Source organism: Lactuca sativa, chromosome 5, assembly GCF_002870075.4.
Source record: "Lactuca sativa cultivar Salinas chromosome 5, Lsat_Salinas_v11, whole genome shotgun sequence".
Taxonomy (NCBI): domain Eukaryota; kingdom Viridiplantae; phylum Streptophyta; class Magnoliopsida; order Asterales; family Asteraceae; genus Lactuca; species Lactuca sativa.
Genome location: NC_056627.2, coordinates 322749733 through 322771381, shown reverse-complemented (window position 1 = coordinate 322771381; position 21649 = coordinate 322749733). Strand labels below are relative to the sequence as shown.

The following is a 21649-nucleotide window of genomic DNA, read 5'->3' as shown; positions in this document are numbered from 1 at the left end:
GCATTCATCATCTTCGCAAATCATTACTCCTGAATTCTTGTCTCTAAAGATTAACACTTTAGAACAAGCTATTCAAAAGGCTCTTGCTCCGCTTACAAACTTCACTTCTTTACTTCCGAAGGGTGCTCCACCTGTTTTCACAGGGGTGCAAGGGGGAGAGAAAAGTCGAAGCAAAGAAGACGAGGCTAAAATAGTGGGAAAAGTGATTTCGACTCAACTGGTTGCTACTCTTCCCATTCCTACAAAACCGATTTCTTCAACAACAATCACCACAAAAACAATTTCCAAGGGAATTGTTATTGGAGAAAACGAAGGAGGTTCAAGCTCAAAACCTCAGAAAGATGTATCAGGAAAAGGAAAAGGCATCTTGTATGAAAAGTCGAAGGAGGAGTTAAAAGCTGATGCTGAGGCTGAATTGGAAAGGATGAGACAAGTTCAGAGCATCATGAGACAAAGGGCAAGTGATCCTCCCTCCATGAACAAAGGAGATCCTGCGAAACTTTACTCTTACGAAACAATAGAGTCAAAAGTTGTGGGTAGGGAGATGTATGAGTTCGAGAAGAAGCCTAAAAGAAGTTACGATATTGCGAACTCAGATCATTGTCAGCTGGACTTCCCAATTAACGAAATGTTGTTCATCACAGCTCAATACAAGATCAGTGAGAAATTCGATAATCCGGATGACTACACTCATATGAAAATCAGATTTCATGCTGTTCCTGGGAAGAATCCAGATGAAGTTTGGTCCCTGATGAAGATCAAGAAGGTGCTTACAATAAAGAAGGATGTTCTGTTTGAAGACATGCTTCAAAACTTTCGATATTTTGTCATCAGAGCTGACAACAATCAATATGACTTCACAGTTGCTGATTTTCCGTTGATGAACTGCAACGATCTTATTCAAGTAGCTCTGATACTGAAGCATATGGAAGAAAACAAACTCAAAGGCTCTGAGACAGATGTGTTCAAAGTTGGATTCGCTCACGTAAAGACATACATCGATAACTATTTCGATTGTCTTGCTCTTACTGATGATGAATTGGCGAATGTGCTAGGAAGAGAAGTTAAAGTTCCATGGGAAGATACTTTGACACAATCTGCTCTGTCGAAGTATGTTGTGGGTGAGATATGCCTGAAACCTTTTGGCATGGTATTTTCGGGAAGAGACACTAAAGGAAAACCGAAGAAATTCCTATTCAAAGCTTCAGAGGTTGAAAGATACAATTCTTCGCAATATACGCACTTCATTGTACGTATGAACAATTGCAAGAAAAATAACGAAGGAGACAAGAAAGAATTGAAGAAGGAGATCTCCTGGTATGGAGATGTGCGAAGAACAATTCACTCTGCAATTCAAAAGCTTTTGAGTTGAATTGCATCGACTGTTTACAAAGGGGGAGAATGTAGATGTATGTTGTAAAAGTCGAATAGTGTGTATTGTAATGTTTCGCATTTATATGTTATTTTACTAAGTCAATTTTGTATGCGAAGTGTAGTATGCGAAGTGTAAATGTATAGACTTAGTATACTTTTTGTATGTTCCCTATAAATAGGTACTTAGGCTTGAAGTAGAGGGTGAGATCGAAACACAATATCTCTCTTCAGCTTATTCTGTAATCAGTCTTAATCAATATGAGATCTGATTAATATTTACTTCGTGTGTTCATCATCTTTCATCATTCAAATCTATCGTTTCTTTTCTTAATTCTCGATAACAATTCTCTTCACAATGACCTTCCAATGACGACCAAACCCAAAAGAAATCTTTTCAACCCGAAGAAGACGAATCCATAGTCCCATGCAGCAACCCAACCCTTCCTTATATGAAACCTCAAGACTCGAAATAGGTCTGACTCCTTGACAGATCACCTTTACTGAACCAATGCTAAATTCATGACACTTATCCATCAAATTATATATTCAAATGATGAATGATAACAATTCCATGAATACAATGAGATACATGACATGAATTTCCTTAACTTTCAGAATGATATGCGGCTGCTATAATCCTGAAAATCCCATGACCTGTCCGACCTTCATACCGATAGAACCATCCCAGAGTACAAACACATAAACTAACTCCTGACCCTCCAGCCGATGCCCTTGACATACCGACTCCTTAACTCACACCTCCCTGACTTACAACCCTTGCACAGATACACTTGCGATTCTCAACACAAGTTCCCACCAAAAGTCATCCCGAATTGGCCATCCATAAAATTTCTCATAAGATCTTCCCTAAGGCTGATGAGCGTCCATTCATGAATCCTACCCCCAGTCCATGACTGGAGACACCACAAAACATGCAGAAAAGATCCTTAAATCACAACAATCACAAACCTCTCCCAATACAAATCCATATGATGTACCAAAACCTTAAAATAACCTTTGACTCTCTGCCATGCAATTACCAACCTCCGACCTGAAGATGATCAATCCAAGAATTTTCTCATTTCATTCAATCCCTAACAACAGCTTGCGAATAAACGGAAATACGATGCATACATTCCACAAATACTTTATGATACCTGACTGATACCCCCAACAACCCTTGACCGCTCCCTATCCAAACCAACTGATTTATGGGTTTTTCGATCCCCCATCAACACGTCAATACTGAGAGTATCACAAACAAAAGAAATGAATAATCTTGTCCATTAGGCCCACAACCTATGATTGGAATACCCCTACCAGGTCCTTAGCATAGGTCTGGATTGCCTATGAGCGCATAACATGAGTCTGGAATGCCCTCCCCGGCCCTCAGCCCATGACCGGAATACTCCCGATCTCATACTGACCCTGTCGGCATTACATTGCTTACCCAACACTCTGGGCCTAAAGATACTCACATCCTTCCATTGCCTTGAAGGACCTAATCAATGTCCGACATAACACCGAACGAGCACAATAATGCTACAACCCTATCACGCACGATTCATTTTATAGAACAAGCTTCTACCCAAGCAAAACCTTAAGAAACCATGGTCGCACACGACATGAGGATAGGATAATGATCGGATTCTTGATCCAATTCGAAGGCTATAAATGAACCAAACCATGCACATAAGTCAAACTAACCCTAATGCTACCTTGAACAAGCCACAAATACACAAAAAGAATTACCGTCATGCATATTCTTAGGGCACCCCTAACCTCAAGATTGATCGAAACAAGATCCCATAATTGATTGAGGCTGAACGGATTCTACCAACACAAAAATAAACCGAGAAGGCTTCCAAGGCAATCCCGGAAGTTGCCAAAACCTGAGTCTGCTACAAATCAGAATTTCACTGCACCATTGAGGGTAAACATACCTAAAGACCGAAGGAACATAAACCCACTACAAATGACGATAGCTGACGCATTCCTTGATCTTTAACTATCACCACTTAAATCCTTCGAGGAATTTCCATTGAATGACAAACTCAACGACCAATGGTCTAGGACACCTTGACACCTAAACCATAGAACTACAACCCACCTGGAGCTGAACATGCCTGCCTCTCGAAAGGGTTCACCGATCAACATCTACCTAACAAATTTGAAAGTAGAATTCCGAACAACGAATTGAAAAACCCCTCAATGACTGACACTCAACCTGAGAATCCCAGTTCTCCCCCACTTAGAACTCGAGCCACCACCCACTGGTGGTGAAACCAAAACATAACTTAACCGGCCCAACCATTACCATACTTGACCATGGAATGAATAACGTACACAAAATAGTACTCCAGATACAGATCAAACGAACCCCAAGAGAAACCTAAATTCCAACTGAAGACCTATGAATTTCCCAATTATAACCACTTACAAAGCATAAGCAACTACCAATTTATGATCCAGACATACCTTCCTTATTTGCAGTCCAACTACAATCCAACACTTGGCTTTCCTATCTCCCAAGAATACAGGCCCTTGCTCGCATTGCTAAGGCACTCGTGCCACATCAATCCATCTGCACACATCGATGCTAACATACTGTCGCCAACCACTTTGACCAACAGACCCCAAGCTAAGAATCCAACCTAACTCGGGAGGTCACAAGCCTGCCCTGTAACAGCCCAAAATCTCAAAGTATTGTTAAATTGCATTTTGGGGTGTTTTAAAGGGGAGACTCGGCGAGTTGGAGCAAGACTCGCCGAGTAGGGTCGCAGATTTGGTCGCGGGTTCGCGACTGGACTCGACGAGTCCATTAGGGACTCGGCGAGTCGACGCTGTTCAGCTGAAACCCTAGCCGTTTCGATTCTGGATCGTATATAATGTCTTTAGGGCCGTCATGTCTCGTCTTTTGGCCGATTGAAGATAACCTAAACGGCTGTGGGCATCTGGAGCAAGGGTGAAGGCTAGTGGAAGCTTAAAGAGGTTGTTAGGCAAGGAGAGGCTAGGTGGTGATCAAAGGAGGATCAAGGGGTTGAGCTCTGAAGGTTGGGGACGCAGGGATCACGTTTTCTAGGTAATTCTCGGATCATTTATGTAGTTTTGGTGTTGTACACGAATCTAGGGTTTGGGAAACCCATTTAAGGATTTGATAGATTATAGAGTTGTTACAAGTGTTTAAATCCCTGTAATAGTATGTGTAAAGGTCCAGGAAGTCCCATATCTATATATTGCGGAATCATGCGAATTACAGGAGGCAGTTGATTGACTGCATGGCGAGGACTCGCCGAGTCCAATGATCAGACTCGGCGAGTAGCTTGAAGATTCACTAGGACTCGCCGAGTTGTTCTTCAGACTCGACGAGTAGCTTGAAGACTTACTGGAACTCGTCGAGTCGTTCTTCAGACTCGGCGAGTGGTGTCAGGATGCCTATACTCGTCGAGTTACCCTTTGTACTCGACGAGTCCGGTCAAAATTGACCGTTGACCTGTATATATCTTAGAGGGGTCAGTTGTCTTGTTTGATAAGATCATTAACTAGGGCTGTGGTATTATAGGGAACCTGCGGACTAGCGGATTGTGTGCGAGTAGCTCGAAGAGGTTATAGCCTGCGTACTACGAGGTGAGTCTTCTCACTATACCTCACCCGGAAGGGTTTGATTGTGTGACCGGAAGGTCAAGTATGTTGTGTGTTATGTTTATATGCTATGAATGGAAAGTTAGCTGCTACGTGTGATATACATGCTTATATATGGGCCGGAAGGCAAGGTATTATGTGACAGAAAGGTCAGGTATGATATGTGATATATGTGCTTTATGTGTTAGAGTATTTGTATTATGTGTTATATATGTGTACGGGCCGGAAGGCGATTATCTTGTGGACCGAAAGGTCCGGGCCGGAAGGCAATGTTATGTGGATCGAAAGATCCGGGCCGGAAGGCGATGTTATGTGGATCGAAAGATCCGGGCCGGAAGGCAAAGTTATGTGGATCGAATGATCCGGGCCGGAAGGCGATATTATGTGGATCGAAAGATCCGGGCCGGAAGGCGTATGTGTGTAAGGTATATTGGGGAACTCACTAAGCTTCGTGCTTACGTTGTTTATGTTATGTGGTTTCAGGTTCTTACAGTAACGCGGGATGGCAACGGTTCGATTGTACACACCGAAGAAAGAGTTGTGTTTTGGAGGATCCTGGTCTTCTTTTATAACGAAAATGAAACTACGTTTTGTAATTTGAATGTGAATAAGATTTTAAACAAGTGTTTCTAATATTAAATTGAATAATTAAATGAAAATTTTATTTTTGGAAATCTGGGTGTTACAAATTGGTATCAGAGCCTTGGTTTGAGGGATTCGGACGCGCCTACGGGTAAATCTGGACTCAAACTGAGGAAGTAAGAAAAAGTTTTCCAAATAAATGGTTTTCTAAAAGTGAAAAAGAGTTCAAAGAGAAAGCAAGAAAGAGCAGTGTGTACAATCAGCCAGAGCCAAACGGTGATTTCCCAAAATACCCTTACTTTTGTATTATGGAATATCTATTATGCACTTTATGAGACATTATTGCATGCTAGAGACAGGCTAGGTACTTCACATCTTAGGACTAGAGTGGCCTGATTTGTGATGCCTTAGTCTAGGGATTGCTGTTATATGTGCGTTATGCTTTTGTGTGTATGAGATGAGTGAGAGTATCTAGTTAGAACGCACAAGGGGTAAAGCTACGGAGTACAGAGGTACTTCCGAGGATGAGCCGAGAAGGTGGAGCTACCACAGATGGGGAGTCCTATGTATGCTTCAATGCTCGAATGCTGCTTGCTTTGTGCTTTGTGGAGTTGTCGATGATGGGAGTCAGCTACTAAGTGAGTATGACGATACTCAGGAGGTAGAGGGCTGGCATCATTAGGAACTCTTCAGCAGCTGATAGCAAAGAAGTGGGAGGACGGCGGAAGGGACTAGGGAATAAACCTAGCCAAATGAGTGCGCTGGTAGAGTAGAGGATTTCGCTGGAAAGCGAGCACGCGCGATGAGATGGGTGAAAGAGCAGGTTTATCAGCTACTTAGGAACTCTGGGATGGTCCGTGTGGAAAGTATGGGTAGATGTGGCAGGTAGTATGGGCCCGTACTACTGAAAGCAGAGGACCCATACTTGATACAGGGGGCATTCTGAAGGTCCTAAGGAACAGATTGAGGGGTGATGTTATGGTTCGGATACCATGCATCGGATCGGATACAGAGTGATGTTATGGTCAGGGCACCATACATCGGAACAGTTTGAGGTAGATGTTGTGGCTCGAGTGCTACACATTGGAGCAGATTGAGGAGTGGTGCTATGGTTCAGGTACCATACACCGAAGCATGTTGAGGAGGGATGTCATGGGATGAGTACCATGGTTCGTAGTGGGTGATGCTTGTGGCTATCTTGTTATCCGGTTATCGATCGGACGAGCACGAGCGAGCGGGATGCGAGGATTCGCGAGATCCGGCGTGATGAGGTTGCTGCATTGTTGCGGGCTGAGTCGCCAGAATTGTTTGGGTCGATCAGGACCACTATGATTGAAGTAGTTTGATGAGCGATATGCGGCTTTCGCAGAGACGGCTGCCGCGGCGGTTGCAGCGGCTGTAGCAACGGCAAAGAAAGGGACTAGTCGGGGTTTTTAGTATCGGGACTTCTATTATGCGAAGCCTCCCACATTCGATGGAGTTCAGGACTCGATTGTTGCTATGAGATGGTTATCAGACATGGAGGGGTGTTTCTCCACGAGTTTATGCCCTACTGATCAGAGGGTGGGGTGTGCTCTGAACCTGTTGAGGCTCGGGGCGAAGGATTAGTGGAGATTGACCACGAGGTCATTTTCTGATGCGCAGAGGGCTGCGGTTTCATGGGATCAATTCAGAGGGATGTTCAGTACTCGCTATGTTCCGCGGGATGAACAGGAGAAATTGGCTCGGAAGTTCGTTAAGCTGAGGCAGGATTTGGAGTCGGTGACTGAGAGCACCGGGATGTTTGTTGAGAGGGCGATGTTTTGCCCTGAGTTCGCTTCGGAGCAGGCTCAGATGCCCGATATTCGAGTAAGCTCAAGGGGGTATCAGACAGTTCGTGTCTGCGCGGAGGTGCGAGACCCTGTTGGAGTTGCAGAAGGCCGCCATGTGGCGTGAGTTAGAGGTTAAGTTGCAGTTGCGTGAGCTGGGACAGGCCCCGATGCAGTCGCAGTCGGCGCCGAAACGGTTCAGAACCGTAGACGTTGGAATGGGGGATCGGAGCGGTCACACTTGTGGGAAGTGTGAGAGAGATGGCACCGGAGCTTGTTGGCCAATGGTGCATGCCGCGAGTGCGGAAAGGAGGGGCATGGTGCACGGGGTTGTCGGCAGTCAGTGCCAATTCGGGATTCCAGGATTTGTTATCAGTGTCGGCAGGTTGGACATTTGAGGGTCAAATGTCCACAGCTTTTGCAGGATCGGTGCAGGCCCTAGCACCGGCCACCTTGAGGAGTTCAGGAGGAGGACAGGATGGAGTAGAGCCCAAGGGCCCAGGGTTGTGCTTATCGGCTTGCGGCAGAGGGAGACGGAGCAGTGCCGGGGGGCAGCTGCGGGTATGATGCTGTCTTGATGTCTTGATTAGCTTGCGTTGATTGTGGCGTATTGTTTGTGCTGGTAGTGTGGATTTCGATGCGGTATTCGTTGTTTCGCGGGATTGGCATGGTTATGGACTGGTGCTTCAGGTTTCGTTCTGGCATTCGCTGTTCCCTGATGGGTTGGTATGGTTATAGTCTGGTGTTTTAGTGCCGGTAACTTTGTGCGGTTTTCGATGCGATATCCATCCTTTGGCAGATTGCGGGTTTTGGCTTCGGATTATTGTTGAGAATTTCGTTGGTTATCGTTGGTGGGGTTGTTAGTGGAGATGCGGCACTGGGTTGAATGATGGGTAGCATCTGCAGTTGTGGAGTGGATAATTGAAAGATCGGATTATTTTGAGCGGATTGATCAGGGAGGAGAGGTGTTTTGATGAGGGTTGCTTATGCTTGTGGGAAGCAGTCAGAGGGTAAATGTTCTCTTTGTGCAGGATGGTTCTGAAGGGTCGTTAATGGCAATCGGTGGCAGTTAGTCAGTGCTTTAGTGGGGGAGAATTGTAAAATTCTCCGGGAGATCGACGAGTATGTGAGGGTGCTTAGCTGTTGGGATTCAGCAGTGTTTGTCAGCGCAAAGTATAGGCCGGCGAAAGCGAGTGTTGGGTATGCGGGGCGAGATACAGACCTAGGGCATTTGATTGTGGAGGCCTGAAAGGAGGTCGGGATCGAGCTTGAGTAAGTAAACGGAATTTTGCGATCAGAGTATTGGTACGTTTGAGGTACGTGATGGTTGTACTGCATTAATCCTACGGGATTATGTTGTGCATGTTTCTAGAGCTGGAACCGGAAGGTTCCCAGAGTCAGAACCTGAGGGTTCGCAGAGTTGGGTGTACGGACCCACAGAGATATAGCCTCGAGTGGCTAGTATGTGTTATGAGGGTCGGTCCAGTCATACTGGAGACTCTGTTGGTATTGCTGGATTAGTTTGAGATTTGCGGATCACGTATGTTGCAGTGTGATTGCATTGGAAGGTCTGGCCCTGGGTTGTTGATCTTGTTTAGCGGAGGCAGTGATTTTGATGAGTGGAGAGAGTGCGTGGGATTGAGAGCCCCTGCAATGAGAACCAGAGTATGTGAATGGCAGTTACGCAAAAAGGGTGGTGTCGCTTGGGGCGAGCACCGTGGCACCGGTTGGAGTGGCATTATGTTCAAGAGAGTTCCGTGGAAAAGGAAAAGAGGAGGGTATGTAACTCCGAAGGGGGTGCAAGTTCACGAAAGTGAAAGCTGCAGAGCAGAGTTATGGTTAGAGTACTTCGAGTATGGTTCTGAGCAACGTGTTCGCGGCAGTGGAGTAGGAACCCATCCGGTTGGGATGTCTGTTGAGGCTCAGAAGGGACGCATGGAGAGAGAAAATTTTAAATTTTCAGTGTGAATCTGATCAGAGTGTAGGGTGGATGTAGTGGTTCATCTTGGGAGATGTTCGAGGATATCATCAGTGTATCAGGTCTTCCAACTTACGAGTGTTGGGGCTAGTTCAGCATGTGTATATGATGGCAAGAGGAGAATTTGTGGGAGTTACTCTGGGAGTGAGGATGGATCTCTCAGTTGGTCTGGGATGGACAAAGTGGGCTTTGGATCGGGGATCCGGTGGTTCAGGGCTTCCTAACCCTTGTTGGTCGAGTGATTGTTGGGGTTTAAGAGCAGAGTTGCATCTTGGGTGGTTCTCGGTTACAGAGAGAGATAGACAGTACAGAGTTTGGGCTTCAGTCGACAGAGCAGACTCAGCAGGTTAAGGAGAGTTAGTGATCGTTTAGAGTTAACAGGAAAGTTATGCAGGCAGACGCCGTTACGAGTATGTGATTCAGGTCAGCGACTTCGTATTTTCTGACGGGTGCTTCGATTTAGGAAGAAGGGTAAATGGGGGGCCCCGGTATGTTGGGTCTTTTCGTGAAGGTGCGAAGGTAGGAAGGGTGGCCTATCGTTTGGAGCTGTCAACGGAATTGGGACGGATCCATGACACTGGTATGTGTCGCAGTTGAAGAGGTGTATAGCGGATGAGTCAGCAGTGGTTCTACTAGAGAACGATTAGGTGGATGTGAGCCTGTGTTACGTCGAGAGGCCAGTGGCCGTCGGAGATCGGAAGATCAAGGTTCTGAGGAACAAGGAGGTACCTCTGGTAGTGGTTCAGTAGCGACCTCGGAGGATATCGGAAGTGTTTAGGGAAGCCGAAACGGGAGATGCGGGAGCAGCAGCCAGAGCTATTTTCAGAGTAAGACTTCGAGGGCGAAGTCTAATTCTAGTGGGGGAGAATTGTAACAGCCCAAAATCTCAAAGTATTGTTAAATTGCATTTTGGGGTGTTTTAAAGGGGAGACTCGGCGAGTTGGAGCAAGACTCGCCGAGTAGGGTCGCAGATTTGGTCGCGGGTTCGCGACTGGACTCGACGAGTCCATTAGGAACTCGGCGAGTCGACGCTGTTCAGTTGAAACCCTAGCCGTTTCGATTCTGGATCGTATATAATGTCTTTAGGGCCGTCATGTCTCGTCTTTTGGCCGATTGAAGATAACCTAAACGGCTGTGGGCATCTGGAGCAAGGGTGAAGGCTAGTGGAAGCTTAAAGAGGTTGTTAGGCAAGGAGAGGCTAGGTGGTGATCAAAGGAGGATCAAGGGGTTGAGCTCTGAAGGTTGGGGACGCAGGGATCACGTTTTCTAGGTAATTCTCGGATCATTTCTGTAGTTTTGGTGTTGTACACGAATCTAGGGTTTGGGAAACCCATTTAAGGATTTGATAGATTATAGAGTTGTTACAAGTGTTTAAATCCCTGTAATAGTATGTGTAAAGGTCCAGGAAGTCCCATATCTATATATTGCGGAATCATGCGAATTACAGGAGGCAGTTGATTGACTGCATGGCGAGGACTCGCCGAGTCCAATGATCAGACTCGGCGAGTAGCTTGAAGATTCACTAGGACTCGCCGAGTTGTTCTTCAGACTCGACGAGTAGCTTGAAGACTTACTGGAACTCGTCGAGTCGTTCTTCAGACTCGGCGAGTGGTGTCAGGATGCCTATACTCGTCGAGTTACCCTTTGTACTCGACGAGTCCGGTCAAAATTGACCGTTGACCTGTATATATCTTAGAGGGGTCAGTTGTCTTGTTTGATAAGATCATTAACTAGGGCTGTGGTATTATAGGGAACCTGCGGACTAGCGGATTGTGTGCGAGTAGCTCGAAGAGGTTATAGCCTGCGTACTACGAGGTGAGTCTTCTCACTATACCTCACCCGGAAGGGTTTGATTGTGTGACCGGAAGGTCAAGTATGTTGTGTGTTATGTTTATATGCTATGAATGGAAAGTTAGCTGCTACGTGTGATATACATGCTTATATATGGGCCGGAAGGCAAGGTATTATGTGACAGAAAGGTCAGGTATGATATGTGATATATGTGCTTTATGTGTTAGAGTATTTGTATTATGTGTTATATATGTGTACGGGCCGGAAGGCGATTATCTTGTGGACCGAAAGGTCCGGGCCGGAAGGCAATGTTATGTGGATCGAAAGATCCGGGCCGGAAGGCGATGTTATGTGGATCGAAAGATCCGGGCCGGAAGGCAAAGTTATGTGGATCGAATGATCCGGGCCGGAAGGCGATATTATGTGGATCGAAAGATCCGGGCCGGAAGGCGTATGTGTGTAAGGTATATTGGGGAACTCACTAAGCTTCGTGCTTACGTTGTTTATGTTATGTGGTTTCAGGTTCTTACAGTAACGCGGGATGGCAACGGTTCGATTGTACACACCGAAGAAAGAGTTGTGTTTTGGAGGATCCTGGTCTTCTTTTATAACGAAAATGAAACTACGTTTTGTAATTTGAATGTGAATAAGATTTTAAACAAGTGTTTCTAATATTAAATTGATTAATTAAATGAAAATTTTATTTTTGGAAATCTGGGTGTTACATGCCCACTCCTTCTCACTCGAAAGACTGAAGGGAAAGATCCTTGGCACCGATAACGACAATCTAATCCGACAATGCCACTTAAATCCCAGGTGCGATTTCCAAGCCAATCATATCAACCACTTCTTCTCTGTGTCTCGAGGCTTGAGGCACAACTTCCAACAAAACCCTCGAGACTTCTAAAACTATAATTTACTCTCATATAAAAAATACTATTATATATTTGTCAGTTTAAATCATAGAATTGTTAAGTCCATTACAACAATAAGACCGCTCGTTATGGGCAACAAGCCTTGGCTTTCTTCCGAGGTGGCAATCAAATAACGACGCCATAATGCCGGAAACACTACCCCTGGGTGGCATTTTTTGGTGTTATGGCATTAGCCGTGTTCATGGTAATGGGAGGGAACAGGAGAAATTTGCTTGCATTTTTGTCACACATTCATTTTTAGACCGTTGTTAAATGATCACAAACCTAATATTTTTTCTCATTTATATCTACTATAAATACACATATTTTATCTCAATTTTACCTACAAAATCCATCAATTTCTCTCAATTACAAATCTCTTTCAATTTCCTTTTGTTTTCTATTTTTCTATTTACAAAAAATGGATTATTTTGATTTGTTCCATCCATACAATGATGATAACGACAACGATGATATATTCGTGAGTATGATGTACCGATATTCTATGAACATGTTACTGCCAGAGCCAACTCCACTATTGACACAACGTGCGACGTCAAACAGAGATCGTATAGAAGGGCATAGACGTCTAGTACACGATTATTTTGCGGATAATTGTGTCTACCAACCTAGCGATTTCAAAGAAAGGTTTCGTTTGCGAAAAAATGTGTTTCAACGGATAGCCAATGCATTGGAAAGCAAATATCGTAAATAGACTTTTTAGATAATTGTTTTTAGATAACATAAGTACATATTTTTTACAAATTAAATATATGTTTAGGTATGAATTTTTCCTAATGAGGTATGATGCGAGAGGTAAACGATGTTTTACAGGGTTGCAAAAATGTGTTGCTGCAATCAAGCTTATGGCTATGGGGGAGTCGCTCGATTCTATTGATGACTATATGAGAATGTCGGAGCGAACTACATGAGAAAGTTTATATAGATTGGCGAGAGTGTTGTCGAAACCTTCGGTGACAAATACTTACGCAACCCTTCATTGATATGCAACAACTATATGCAGCGCATGAAGAACATCATGATTTTTCGGGTATGCTTGGAAGCATTGATTGCATAAAGTGGATATGGAGAAATTATCTTGTGGTGTGAAAATGTCTATACACAAGTGGTCATCTTGGATCACCTTCGTTGCTATTAGAGGTTGTTGCTTCACAAGAGAAATTATCTTGTGGGAGATCATATCTATGATGGTACCGAAGATGAATAATTTAGGGAAAAAATATATTTTTTTCATCTTTTATTGTTTTTTAGGTTTTTAAATGTTTTGTCATTTTTTGTAATTTTTTAATGTTATTTTTAATTTAGGATTTATTAAAATGTTATTTTTAGTTTTTAAATGTTATTTTTAATTTATGATTTAATTTATATGATAATTTTAAATATTATGACATCAATAAAAAACAAATGGGAAAAACAGAAAATTAAAAACATAAAAAATAAAAAGAATAAATATAAAATAAGGGGTGTTATTACTTGTTATTTGGTGTTGTCCATTTTCATATTGGATGTTATAACATCAAAGTATGAGTATGATGATGATGTGATACTTTTTTGGTGTGATAAGATGTTGACCACACCCAATAGCTTAAGAAACATAATTTTAGACAAAACTGCAAGATTGGTCCATGTGGTATTCAAAAAACTTTGGATAAGGTCCAAAAAGTTTCCAACTTGCACCGAAGTTGCAAAATCAAAGTTTTTTTTTTTTGGGTTTTTGGTCCCTAATACACTTGAAAATTTGATTTTACCCTTTTCATTTCGTTTTTCTATTTTCTTTATATATTTTGGTATTTTGAATAATTAAAAATAAACTTTGGATCATATCCTCCCCTACCCCTCTATCTCTCTTACACACAACTTGTTCATTAAACACCGTAAAAGGCCCATAAGATTGACGTTGACTAGTGAATATTGACCAATCGGGTATTTCTTTTAATATCCTTTCCATCAGAGCTCAAACAGATAGATCTTTATTTCCTATGTATTTCATTCTTCAATATCATTCTTTGTATTCATCGTGTTTTTGAAACATTACAAAATTGTATTCTTCAAATTATCAGATCGCACGAACACACAGTCTCCATCTTTAGTTCATCATTTTAAATCAAATATAAAAAATCGGTATGCTCATTCATCGATGTTCTTCACAGAAAAAAAATCTATTGTTCTTCATATGTTCATCGACTCGAATCCCAAAAATTCACCATCATCCATCATTGAAACCGAGAATAACCAGACTTAATAATATCGGATTCGGCAGAGATATGTCCTTTCATCTTCGTCTTCTGTTTAAAACCTTTGAATCGGACCTTGAAAACCTTAAACACAGGCCGTGAAATATGAGAAACACATTGATCTGGTACAAAGGGGAGGGGTATGGAATGAGAAAGAGACATCGGGATGTGGGTTGAAATCATATGCGTCATAGGAGAAGGGTCATCGGCGAGGGAGGCGTGACAGAGTGACTGCTGTTGAAATGGACATTGTTGATGTTATTGTATTGAAATCTTCGATGGTGTTGGGTTTTTGTTACAATGAGTGTTTATGTGAGTTTTTGTTATTTTGGATCACTCATTCTTACATGTATAAGACATAAATAAGAGACACAGAGAAAAGGAAGGTGTTTTCCATCTGAGGTTTTTTTTTTTTTCATCTGCAAAGGATTTGCAGGTGAAAGGTTAAATGAAGAAGACGAGAGAAAGAGAACTAGAGTTAAAGAGAGAAGAAGGGTATAGTGGAGAGAGAAGTATGTGTATGAGAGAGAGAAAAAAATGGTATAATGGAGAGAGAAGTCTATGTATGAAAGAGAGAGAAGGGTATCGTGGAGAGAGAAGTCTCTGTATGAGAGAGAGAGAGAGAGAGAGAGAGAGAGAGAGAAAGAGAGAGTTAAAGAGAGAAGAAGGGTATAGTGGAGAGAGAAGTCTGTATATGAGAGAGAGAACTGTGGGTTGATGGGGGATAATTATTTTTTTTTATTTTTAATTAAATAAAATAGTATTTGAATAATTATAAAAATACAAAAAAGAAAATAAAAGGATATATCGTTTTTTCAGGTTTTTTTGGATCCAAAACCCAAAAAAATCTTGATTTTAGACATTCGGTACAAATTGGAAACTTTTTGAATCTTATTTAAAATTATTTGAATACCACAGAGACCGATTTTAAGTACATTATCACTTATTTATCTTATACCAACACAATTATTTCAGTTTCATAGAAATTGCGATAAGTTTTGATGGTATTTGTTGATTTTTTGGAAACCGGAACATGATTAGTACAAATTGAATAATAATAAAAAATTCTTAAAAGTAGATTTAAATTTGGGAAAAGCAAAAACCATTGGTCAAAGCTCAAAGACTAAAATTGTTGGTTAGCAAAATGTTTATAAAAGAGTTTGTCCCTCCCGCTAATAAGGACAGCCTGGAAGCATCCAAAGAACCAACCCCACTCACCACCATTACACTCGAAATAAATACACCCCATAAATAATAGGGTCATCTAATCATCTCCCAACAGTACACCCATTTCTCAATTTTATATTTTATTAAAATTTTAGCATATTCTTGATAAAAGTTAGACATTAAACCATATATTTGTATGTATATTATAAAAAGGCAAAAATAAAAACATATTTTTTTAGATCGGGGACTTTCGAGTTTTCAGACTAGATTTTGCATACCGATTAATCATAGCTGCAAAAACAAGGCCGTATCTTATGTCTTAAAGTCACTACAGACGAACCTACATGACCATAAAAACTGAGAAGTATCTGAATTTGAATATAAATCAAATTACTCACAACATCAAACACATCTATTATCAAGTCACCACACAATGTAATTGCTTAAGAAAACAAAAGTTAAACCGTTAAAGACTATTCATTTAAAATGTTTATTTAAGTTATATGGTAGATTAAACAATATATATTACAAAAGATAACAAGTATTAAATTTGATGAAAGAGGGTTCAAATGGTTGCTCTTTTTGTTAATTTAAATGAAAAAGGAAGAAAACCAAGCTTGAAAAAGCAAGGCAAAGAAAGAAGGAATGGTTGGTTTCCATTGCGCCTTTCTTTTTCTTGTTTCTCTCTGCTAAGCATCTTTTCTTTCCTTCACTTTTTTGGGTTCTTTTCTTAGTCTCCCAATCTCTCAAACACTTGCCACTTTACCTTGTTGTAAAAAATAAAATCTCTGGGTTCTATACCTCCACCATTTCTTTATAATCTTCAGGTGGAAACACTTGTTCAATTCTGAATTTTAGTAAGTTTTTCTCTTTCTGACATTATTATCCTTATTTTTTTTTGTATGATCAGAAAGTTTATTTGCTTTTCAAGTCTTGAGCTTTTCATCCCCTCTCTTTTGCAGGAATTCGGTTTTCGAGAAATTTCAAGCAATTGGACCTCCAATTTCCTTGAATTGTGGAAAGATTGCATTTTGTTCAATTATTAAGCTTTTGTTCTTGAGTTTCTTGAAACTCCATACCATAAAGCCTTATTTTTTTAATCTCTTTCTTGTTCTTTTTTTTGGTTTCGTGAATCCATGGGACTTTGTCATGGAAAACCCAATCAAACCCTCGAAACCCAACTCGAAAACTCCAATTTCCCGAATGAAATCGAACCAACAACACAAAATTCCCAAACAGGGAAATCGTCATTCCCTTACTACAGTCCAAGTCCCTTCCATAACAGTAACGCCTTCAAGAATTCACCTGCAAATTCGAATTCAAGTGTGAGTTCGACACCGCTTCGCATATTCAAACGCCCTTTCCCACCTCCATCACCTGCAAAGCATATTCGATCGTTGCTTGCAAGACGACATGGGTCTGTTAAGCCTAACGAGGCCTCAATTCCTGAAGGGAATGAATTCGAAGTTGGATTGGATAAAAATTTCGGGTATTCTAAGCAGTTATTAAGCCATTATGAGCTTGGAGAAGAAGTGGGTAGGGGGCATTTTGGGTATACTTGTACTGCTAAAGGAAAGAAAGGGAGTATGAAGGGCCATGATGTTGCCGTTAAAGTTATCCCCAAATCCAAGGTTTGATTTTCATCCACCATTGTTTATACTTTAGATATAAACCCTTCATCATCTTCATCACCTAGTTTTCTTATGTTAACATGATAAAATAGTTGAATTGCTAAAATTACGTGGATGTGGTAAAAATTTTGAAGGGTTATATGCAAGAAATAGCAACCTACTTTCTTTTCATTTGTTTATAATAGCATTTTCATTCAAATACTAAACAACTTTCATTGCTTTAATTGATCTAATTTGGTAGATTTTTCAAAGTAAATGTCTTAATACATTTTTTTATAGAAAAAGATGAAAGTAGGATGCTATTTCTTGTGTTTAAGTCAATTTTAAACACTTTTGAGTTTTGAGCTCCTCACTAATTTCCGTGGACCCTTCACTACCTTTGAGCTCCTCACTAATTTCTATTTCTAAAAGCACATAGTGTAGTTGACTTATGAGGTCAAAATGATTATGTTTTGACTTTGTAGTTGATTTAAATACTTTAATTGTGGGACAATCACCTTTAACTTTATGAAAAAGCTACTAAAACAATCTTTGGTGTTTAATATGTCAAGAAATTAGGGTTAAAGCATTCAATCTAAAGGTACTAGATTCCAAATAGTGAAAATTTGTGTGTGTGTGTGTTTATTTATTATTATTTTTATTCTTATTGAATGATTGATGTTTATGCAGATGACCACAGTAATTGCTATTGAAGATGCAAGGAGAGAAGTGAAAATATTAAAGGCTCTAACAGGGCATGACAATCTAGTTCAATTTTATGATGCTTATGAGGATGAAGACAATGTCTATATAGTTATGGAGTAAGTGTCCATTCTCCCTATTTTATATAAAGCTTTCATTGCATCAATAGTTTTATAAATATCTTCTTGTTCTATTATATATTTACAAAGAGATTTGAACACACAAAGATGCTTTTGGTGCTCATGATTTCCCGATGTTGTCATTATTAGAGGGTATTTGAGACATTTGATCAATAACGATCACTTCTATTTTCTGTTTTTGTAGGTTATGTAAAGGAGGCGAACTATTAGACAGGATACTTGCAAGGTATTCATAAAATTCAATCTTATAAAATTTGGAGGGTATGTAAGCTGATTATTATTTGTAATTGTGTTTTTAGGGGTGGAAAATATTCAGAAGAAGATGCAAAGGCTGTTATGGTCCAGATTTTAAGAGTCACAGCCTATTGTCATCTTCAAGGTGTTGTTCATCGTGACCTCAAGCCAGAGGTAAAAAAAGAAAAAAAAAAAACTTTTCATAATCTTTCGTTCTTTTGTATGTGTTAACTTTTATAGTCATTTATTTCAATATTTAGCTTCTACTATAGTACAATATATACTAAATGATCTTTTTATTTGACTTCTGTGTGTTCAATAAAGTATTCTTTTGCCTTTAAAAAAAGGCAAAACTTTCTAGTTTAGATTGTAATATTTTTTGGAAAGTGTCCAATCCAACTTTACCAAATTGACCTTTAGCAACCATTAGTCCATTACAAGATATTTGTGAAGTTGATTGTGTTCCACAGGTTTACTTAATTTTGTTTTGTCAAAGGCTATTTTAAGTATTTGATTATTAGTCAAAAGACTTTAATTTGACTATGTGTCATATGCATTTTTTGGGGGACAAATACAGTTTTTTTGTAGTGTAAAATGCAGAATAACACAACATACTTTCACCATTATATCAATTTAGCCACTGAACTATCATTTTTTACGATTAATTCAACAACAATTTAGTGGCTAAATCGATTAAAGCTAATGTTCATGAGCTAATTCGATAAAATGGCGTAAGTAAATTCCACTTTTTTTATACTTTGAATTTATAATTTGTTACTTATATTTCTTTTGTGTCACTTCAGAATTTTCTATTTACATCAAAGGACGAACATTCCCTCCTTAAAGCCATTGACTTTGGACTCTCTGACTACGTAAAGCCAGGTATCTTATCATTATCATTACATGATTATCATTATCATTATCATTATTATTATTATTGTTATCATATAATGATAATTATTTATGTGCAGATGAGAGGTTGAATGATATTGTTGGAAGTGCATATTATGTAGCACCTGAAGTTCTGCATAGATCATATGGGACTGAAGCTGATATGTGGAGTATTGGTGTTATTGCATATATTCTTCTATGTGGAAGTCGACCCTTCTGGGCCCGCACAGAGTCCGGAATCTTCCGGGCTGTTCTTAAGGCGGACCCCAACTTTGAGGAAGCTCCATGGCCCTCTTTATCATCTGATGCAGTTGACTTTGTCAAAAGGCTTTTAAACAAAGATTATCGCAAGAGACTTACAGCTTCACAAGCCCTAAGTAACGCTTTCACTAAATAAATAAATATATACATATATATCTCAAATACCCTTTTACTATATCATATATATATATATATATATATATATATATATATATATATATATATATATATATATATATATAATAAAACGAATCTTGTGATTAGGTCATCCATGGCTTGCGAATTATCATGATGTGAGAATACCTTTAGACATGATCATCTTCAAGACTGTAAAAGCGTATATATGTTCGTCTCCTCTTAGAAGAGCTGCTTTAGGGGTATGTAATATGTTTTCCTTTTTTTTTTTTTTTTCTTTTCTCATTGGATAAATGATGTTTAAAAATATTTATTATGCCACGTGGCAGGCTGTTGCAAAGACACTGACAATTACCGAGCTAGGTTATCTTCGTGACCAATTTATGTCACTAGGGCCAAACAAAAACGGATTCATATCCATGCAGAATTTCAAATCGGTTAGTTTTTTTTTTTTTTTTTTCTTGGGTCAAATGAAAGTTTATATTTTGTTGTGTCGTTCTAAACTTTATAACATTCTGAAGGCTTTGATGAAGAATTGCACGGATGCTGTAAAGGACTCCCGCGTGCTAGATTTTGTCCATATGGTAATTTCCTCAAATACCCTTTTAGTGGTTGAGATAAATAATCAAGTAGAAAGAATCGTGATAAAAGAGCTAAATAGAAAATATTATCTTTTGTTTTACAACAGGTGAGTTCTCTTCAATATAAAAAATTTGATTTTGAAGAATTTGGAGCAGCAGCCATTAGCATTCATCAGCTAGAAGCAATGGAAAATTGGGAGCAACTTGCTCGTCGTGCCTATGACCTTTTTGAGAAAGATGGCAACCGCCCTATCATGATTGAAGAACTTGCCTCGGTACACCCCCTACCCTACTTTTTGCTATTCAAGATTCTGTAAAAAAGTTATTCTTTTAGCAACCCCTGAGCAGATCAGCAGATCATGTACACAGTGGTCTGCTAGGTGGCTGACATAAAAGCGAACGGCCCACAAGGCACCCAATCCACTTTTGTGGGATATATTATATAATATATATTTATATATTATGTATTAAAGATTAAAGATTATAACATATAGATATATTGTTGATGTAAAAATGCAGGAACTTGGGCTTAGCCCATCGATACCGGTTCATGTGGTTCTTCAGGATTGGATAAGACATGCGGATGGGAAGCTTAGTTTCTTGGGGTTCATAAGGCTTCTACATGGAGCTTCATCTCGTGCATTCCAAAAGGCGTGAGTTTATGTCAAAATAACAATACATCATATTATGCCATTACAAAAATGGCTCGAGGATATAAAAGTCTTTCAAGAAATAGAAACAAGGAAACACGTACGTATGTTAAGTTATGCCAAACAAAGTCTCGTATTGTTTGTTAAAATCTAGAGAATTGTACAGAGGTAGGAGGTCTCACTTCTCAGTGTGTTTAGTGTAGAAGTAATGGTTGAGTGAGTTTTGTGCCGATTTTATGTCAACTTTTTTTTTCTTTCTTTTTTCGTTAGGTTGCTTGTGTTTAAGATGGCTTCTTGTTGTGTACTAAACACTTTTATATATGTTATCTTAATAATGGTCGAAATGACTTCTTTGGGGCATGTTTGTTTCCTTGTACATAATTGTTATATGGAACATGATTGGATAAGCTTTTTTATCTCTTGTATTTACGTCTTTTGCATATACGATAATCAATAGTAATTTTATTCTATTTTTTTTGGTTCAATGAAAATTTACATTTTGTCTTATTGATATCAGTTTATGTACAAGTTCAATGTATGTTAAATACAATATTATTACTTGTACTCTCTTGCATAGCAACCATATCTAAGTGATCATGATTAAAGTACAAGCTATTTGGATTTTTTTTATTTCTTAGACTTGATTGATATTTTCTTAAGTCGTTATTGCATAAATATTTCCATTGTTTCTCATCCCATTCTTTTCGTTTGTAAGGTGAAAAACACTATTACTCTTTACTCGGATCCATACCTGGTCCCACAACATCTCGAGTTGTTGTTTTCAACTCTTTCTTTCTACACATGGGTATGTTATACGCACCCACTCAATAATTATAGAACACTAACTCAACTAAAACATGGGTAAGGACCCCACAAGAAGGTATAATGCAAAGAATTCATTAGGCTTTAGTTGGCAAAAAGAATTAATTTGATT

The 21649-nt window shown here is 39.8% G+C and overlaps 1 protein-coding gene across 1 annotated transcript; it reads left to right on the top strand.

The window, feature by feature from the left end:
- Positions 1 to 16100: 16100 nt before the first annotated feature.
- Positions 16101 to 21075, top strand: LOC111896894 (CDPK-related kinase 7). Its single transcript, XM_023892859.3, has 12 exons — positions 16101 to 16368; positions 16474 to 17142; positions 17812 to 17942; positions 18148 to 18189; positions 18263 to 18371; positions 19001 to 19079; positions 19169 to 19465; positions 19614 to 19726; positions 19814 to 19921; positions 20006 to 20068; positions 20173 to 20340; positions 20585 to 21075. Exons 2-12 carry the CDS (start codon positions 16648 to 16650, stop codon positions 20720 to 20722), a joined length of 1743 nt encoding a protein of 580 aa, XP_023748627.1. The 5' UTR covers positions 16101 to 16368; positions 16474 to 16647; the 3' UTR covers positions 20723 to 21075.
- The last annotated feature ends 574 nt before the right edge of the window (positions 21076 to 21649 follow it).

What these genes read in the sequence shown, in the direction of transcription:
- LOC111896894 (XM_023892859.3), top strand. Translation starts at nt 16,648, where the DNA reads ATGGGACTTTGTCATGGAAAACCCAATCAAACCCTCGAAACCCAACTC. An exon ending in TGCTAGATTTTGTCCATATG is followed by an intron (nt 20,069 to 20,172) that starts GTAATTTCCTCA and finishes GTTTTACAACAG; the next exon opens with GTGAGTTCTCTTCAATATAA. An exon ending in TGATTGAAGAACTTGCCTCG is followed by an intron (nt 20,341 to 20,584) that starts GTACACCCCCTA and finishes GTAAAAATGCAG; the next exon opens with GAACTTGGGCTTAGCCCATC.